Here is a 6,206-nt window from a genome sequence, read left to right on the forward strand (position 1 = left end):
TGTGTTGTTGTCTTCTAATATTGGGAAGACATGGATCGTTTTCCAAATCATGCCAATGATTACTTAAAAGTTAGATGTTATTTCCATTGGGCACCCCTTTTAGGGATGATGTGCTCACTCATTCTCACTTCAGTTTTTCAGTTATCCAAAGAAACGGTGCGCGTGAAGATATCCGTTTTTGTAGCTTAACGTTTGGGCGAATTGAAGATATTTTTTATCGATTATATTTGTATTGTTTGTTAATTTGTTAAACAACGCATTATCGTATTATTATCACTTGAGAGATTTTCATTTTGTAATATCAGAGTGTATGGGTTAGTTTTGGGTTTAGTATTGTAGCAGATTTCTATATTGAATGATTAAGTATATGATTTAGATCCTTAGTGCATCTTTGTTTAATTAATCTCTTGGATTAGTCAGTTGTTAGCTTAGAGGGCGCTACAGTGTTATTCATCCTCATCTTCTCATTTTGATGTTAAGGACGTCAGTTGTTAGTTTAGGGGGCGCTACAGTGTTATTCATCCCCATCTTCTCATTTTGATGTTAAGGAAGTTATTGGAGCTCGTTTCAGGTTTTATTAGAAAAAACTTGGCATCATTGTATAGCTGCGGCATCATCACTTAGGGAAGAATATCGAAACTTGTATTGAAACCTTACAATGCTTTTAGTGGTATACATTTCTGATTACTTTAAGAGTTCAAGGTGCAAACTCAAATCATATATTGTTTTGATTTTGATTGATATTTTTTGAAGTTCTGGCAACGATTCTGATTGATGCTCAACTCAAAAAACTTACGGACTTTAATTTGGTTATGCATTCTGCCAGTGTATCTATATAGCCGAACTCTAATCACTCTTAGGCTAACTTATATGATCTAGATTGAGTTGCTAGATTGGCCAAAAAGTGAAATCAAGAAAAAAGTGTTGGAAAAAAGTTAACACTACTTTTGTCTACTTCTCTCTCCTAGCAAGTGCTCGTTGTTCAATTAGCAGCGAGATTGAAACGGTGAATGACTCAACGCTCAAAAAGTGGTCCCAACGCTGAATGGTTCAACGCTCACAAAAATCACACGGATCACAAAAATCATAAAATTTGATCTGATGGCTGAAATTTAAAGCGTTGAATGATTTAGCGCTAAAAAAGTGGTCCCAACGCTGAATGGTTCAGTGCTCACAAAAATCACACGGATCACAAAGATCACAAAATTTGATCTGACGGCTGAAATTTAAAACGCTAAACCAAACAGCGCTGGTTATTTATCTCAGATGACGTGGAATGCTAATATAACTTCTAGATTAGCAATACCACAGGACTTAGGAGGTTGCCCTACCTGACGTGGATGACCAATCTAGCTGCTAGATGAGAAGACCATAGGGTTAGCCTTACAAATAAGCTTCAAAAAAAATTCGTCGTACTTCGGCCGCCTTACAAAAATTTCATAAATTAGCCCTACTCAAGGAAAATTCTTCGGTCCGTCCCTGCCTACAGGGGCATCAAATCATCATGGTTTTGCTGAGATAGGAGGGATTATTCAAGGTGATCCAAGAGATTTTATTGCGTGTTATGCCAAACATATTTTTAAGAATGACAACAATCTTGCGGAGCTTTAGGTGATAAGAAATGGAATTGTTCTTGCAAAGCAAATTAGTATCAAAAATTGGAGGTTCAAAGTTACTCAATATATGCAATTCAGCTGTGCAATAAGGAAGTTAAGGTTCCTTGGAGCATGTATGCGTTGACTGAAAACATTAATGCTTAGAAAGAATATTTTGATGAAATTTTCTTTCAACAAAGATGTAGAGAGGCTAATTCTATAGCTGACTACTTAGCCGAGGGAGAAGCTGGAAGGTATACGTGTGCGGTTACTTCAACCTCCAGATGACATTAGATATTTGATAAGTGATGACCTTGTTGGTAGAGCAGCAATGACAGAGTGAAAATTTGTGCACCCCTTGATTACCGGGGTGCACGTTCCTGCTCCTCTCATTGGTCCACGTTAAAGAGATCTGGTTTCCGGTTTCCCATCTTAATCTTTATGTTTTCTTTTTTTTTTATCTTAAATTATATTTAAAATACCAGAAAATGAAGTCAGCGCCCTAATTTTTCTCAATTAAATCCATGTTTATCTCTCTTCTCTCCAAATAAAAAAGAAGAATAAGAATACGGAAAGTCTACTGAATCAGTCTTGTTCTCTATCACTTTTCAAAACCCCAGCAACAACATGATTTTGAAAGAATTTTACGAAGCTAATGTCGATATTGCTCCTCGTGGAGATTCGATAATTGAGGTAACTTCTATGATTTTTCTGTTTTTTTTCCTTCTGATTTATATGTGTTTTTTGTTTGCTGGCTAATATATGGATTCATATAACTCTTGAAATGGTTTTCATAGGTAAGTAAATCATGTAACGTTAGCGAAGATGAAGGTGACATTGATGGTAATTATAGCAATTGTTCAAAAGATAGTTTGGGATTTGAAAGTGACTGTGAAATGGTAAATGAGTACTGTGAAAAGGTTGAAAATCATGAAACGAGAGAAATATTTTCAGATGGTATTGAAACTAGGACGAAAGAAGATCCAAAGATTGGAATGATATTTGACACAATAGACGAAGCTTATGAATAATACAACAGATACGCAAGAAAGGTTGGTTTTAGTGTGAGGATACAAAGAACAAATAGAAACCGAACCGAGAAAATTCGTCGGCAACTTTTGGTTTGTAATTGTGAAGGTTCATACAGGAAGGTTAGAACACCTAAGAAGAAAAGAGCTGAACGAAGATTTGGATGTAAAGCTATGTTTGAGATTAAACTTTGTGATGGTGACAAGTATGAGGTAATCGGTTTTTGCGCGAATCATACACACGATCTCGTACCGGCATGGGGTTCCCATTATCTGAAGTCCCGAAGAAAAATCGAGGTTCCCCAACAGGGGATTATCAGTAAAATGTACGATTCTGGTATAAAACCGGCAGAAATTTTCTCATATATGCGTGAAGAATCTGGTTGCGCTAGAAACCTTAACTTCACTAGAATTGATTCTAACAATTTTATACAGAGGATTAAAAGGCTTGAATTCTTCAAGAAAGGTGATGCACAATGTCTCCTAGACTATTTCAAGAAAAAGAAACAGGAAAACAAGCATTTTTTCTACTGTTTTCGAACAAATGAAGACGGAGAAACACGTGGTGTTTTCTTTTGTGATGCACAGTCGAGAAGAGATTATGCATTATTTGGTGATGCCGTATGTTTCGACACGACGTTCCGGACGAATAATTACAACATGCTTTGTGCACCAATTGTGGGGATAAATAACCATGGGCAAACAACACTTTTTGGATGTGGACTAATAGATGGTGAATCAACTGATGCTGTGGTGTGGTTATTTAATACTTTCATGGAGGCTATGGAAGGAAAGAGACCTGTAAGTATATTTAGTGATCAAGCACCAGGAATTTTAAAAGCCGTTGAAGAAGTGTTTCCAGATTCTCACCATGGATTATGCTTGTGGCATATCAGTCAAAACGCAGCTAAGCATTTGGGTAAAACATTTTCTGAGTATAAATCATTTGCATCAGATTTCAAATCTTGCATATATGATCCGGAAACAATTGATGAATTTGAAAAAAACTGGAAAAAAATGCTTGAGGATTATAAGCTTACAAATAATGAGTGGTTGCAAGGGATATATGATTTGCGAGAAAAGTGGGCTCAAGTTTACAGTCATTCTTATTTTTGTGCTGGAATAACCACAACACAGAGAAGTGAGAGCATTAACAAGTTTCTGAAGTCTTACTTCTGTAATGGAAAAATTCTTCCGCGACAATTTTTTCATAAATATTCTAAGGCTATGACTGATCGACGAGAAAAGGTATTGGAGGAGGAATTTAAAACGCAACAAACATCGCCTGATGTTTTTTTTATTGGAATGTAGCGCGTGAAGCAGCTAAATTTTATACTCGAAAAATGTTCAGTATCTTTCAAGAAGAGCTCAAGTTAATTGTTGGTTGTTATTGGAAATGGAAAAAGAATATGGAGGCATTCGTATTTATAAGGCAAAAGATATTGACGATATGAGAAGGATACGTACACTCACATACAATAGCATCGAGAATTCGGTTTCATGTTCTTGTAGGAAGTTCGAATTTAGTGGAATTTGTGCCCATGCACTAAAAGTCTTCCATGACTTGCAGTACAAAAATCTACCCCCGCAGTACTACTTAAAAAGATGGTCTAAAAAAGCTACAAACGAAGTTGTGTTCGACGCTTCTGGCGATTTAATCCCAAATGACAACGACCCATCTGCTACACAGTGTTACAGTGAGTTGTCACATATTTCTCAAAGAATTGTTAGCAAGTGTTGTTCACAATCAAAAGAATTATTTGATTTGACTAAGTTGTCACTGCTGAGAGTGGAACAACAGATGGAGGCACACATACGTTCACTAAAGGAACAAGAGTCTAATGTTCCACATAGTACATCAAATGCCCCGACCCCGGTACCAAATGTGATTGAGGAGGAAGTACTTCGACACCCACAAAAAAAGATTTCTAGAGGCCAATCAAGGAAACGGATAAAGGGTCCGTTTGACACTGGAGTACCAAAAAATTCAGTTAAAAAAGGTTAGTCTCCATTTTTTTACCTATGCATTTCTAATTGTGTTAGCATGTTAGAAAATTTCTCAAGAACACCATTTCAGGTCGCACAGTGGATGAAGTTACCATGAACCAATTGGTGTATAATTCAGAAGGACTAGAAGCCTCACAAGGAGTTGTTGATCATCAAAGACTATTACTGCATAGTGGATCTCTTTTGACACAGCAGGTGAAAACTAGACTTGTATATATATTAGCATCAAATTTATATACGTGTGTGTTAGTGTCTAAATATTTCAATACACTTAAGTTGTTTCCATATATCATGAATAGGCAGCACGTTCCCAAAACTCTACGTCTATTGGTACAAGTATCTCTACGACAAAGAGGAAACCAAGAATTTGCAAAACATGTGACAAGGGAGGTCACGATACTCGGAATTGCCCAAGAAAAAAAGAAATTGGGAAATTGGGTATCGACATTGTTGTTGGTGGCCAGGTTTATTTGTTAAACATATAATAAAATTTTGGTGTTCTAATTTTTCCGCCAACAACTACTATCCTAGTGATAATCAATTTATAAACGAGATTCTAACAGTTAGTTTTGGTGCGTTTTGTTTACAGGTACTTGATGATAGTGGGCATTTAGACGTCAATAATGGTTAGAACTTAGAAGAGTGCTTGTGCACAGACGTGTTTCTTTCTTCACTCTTATCATTTTGGCTCAATCTAAACTTATTTTGTTTCAACATTTTTTGTCAGACTTCTTATGGTTCAGTTTAAACATTTAGTTTCAGAAACTCCCAAGGGATTTATGCTAAAAAAATGTATTGAATTCCTTTCTTGTTCAGACTTGTTTCTTTCTTTACTCTTATCAACAATTTCCTTTTATGCATTAATGCAATAGTCATTTCTGTTTGGTTCCGTGGATTAAAAAAAAGACCTTTTCTTGTTCAAAATCAAAAAAATGAACTTACATCCAAGCCTCAAAACTGCAGTCATAGTTACGACTTGTCGCAGACATAAAAAAGAACTTGGACAAGCCATATGGGTAGACTGGCATTCGTTGTTGCAGACGGAATATGGAAAATTTCCGTAGTAGTCGTAGTGGGGATAAAACTATCATCTGCACTACAACACAAAGAAAACAAAAAACTACACACGATTCCAGAACTTAAAACAAGAAAAAAAAAGAGAATTAAAACTATATTTTCTACGTTAAGTGTACAATTTCAATGAAGCATGTTCACATGAGTTAATGTTAACTTCGTTGAAGCTCCAATCCTACAGATAGGGTTGCAATATCTCATGTTCGTGTGCATGCTCGCATATCTCACGTGGGCTAAGAAGCATTTCCTACTCTTTGACGCGATGACTTTCGGACATGTCTTTCCAACTGGCGAGCATAAGCGTTTCATTAGGTGCAGGAGCAGAGATATGTACATAGTTGAACAAAAAAATTAGCTTCCGATGTATGAAGAATACTAAAAAGAAAAAATGAAAAAAACCAATGAACACACTCATCGTTCTTGATGATAAAAAGAAAAGATTCCTTGTAACCAATACAAAATTTTACATTCAAAACTGTCGGGTTTTTTCCTTTCCACAAGT

General features: G+C 36.1%; 1 protein-coding gene across 1 annotated transcript; it reads left to right on the top strand.

The window, feature by feature from the left end:
• The first annotated feature begins 2,797 nt into the window (after positions 1-2,797).
• On the top strand, positions 2,798-3,934 carry LOC113309856 (protein FAR1-RELATED SEQUENCE 5-like). The gene has a single exon (XM_026558372.1). It carries the CDS (start codon positions 2,798-2,800, stop codon positions 3,932-3,934), a length of 1,137 nt encoding a protein of 378 aa, XP_026414157.1.
• The last annotated feature ends 2,272 nt before the right edge of the window (positions 3,935-6,206 follow it).

The sequence above is a fragment of the Papaver somniferum genome, chromosome 9 (genome assembly GCF_003573695.1).
Source record: "Papaver somniferum cultivar HN1 chromosome 9, ASM357369v1, whole genome shotgun sequence".
Taxonomy (NCBI): domain Eukaryota; kingdom Viridiplantae; phylum Streptophyta; class Magnoliopsida; order Ranunculales; family Papaveraceae; genus Papaver; species Papaver somniferum.

Excerpts from the sequence above, each read along its gene's own strand:
- LOC113309856 (XM_026558372.1), top strand. The coding sequence starts at position 2,798 with ATGTTTGAGATTAAACTTTGTGATGGTGACAAGTATGAGGTAATCGGT.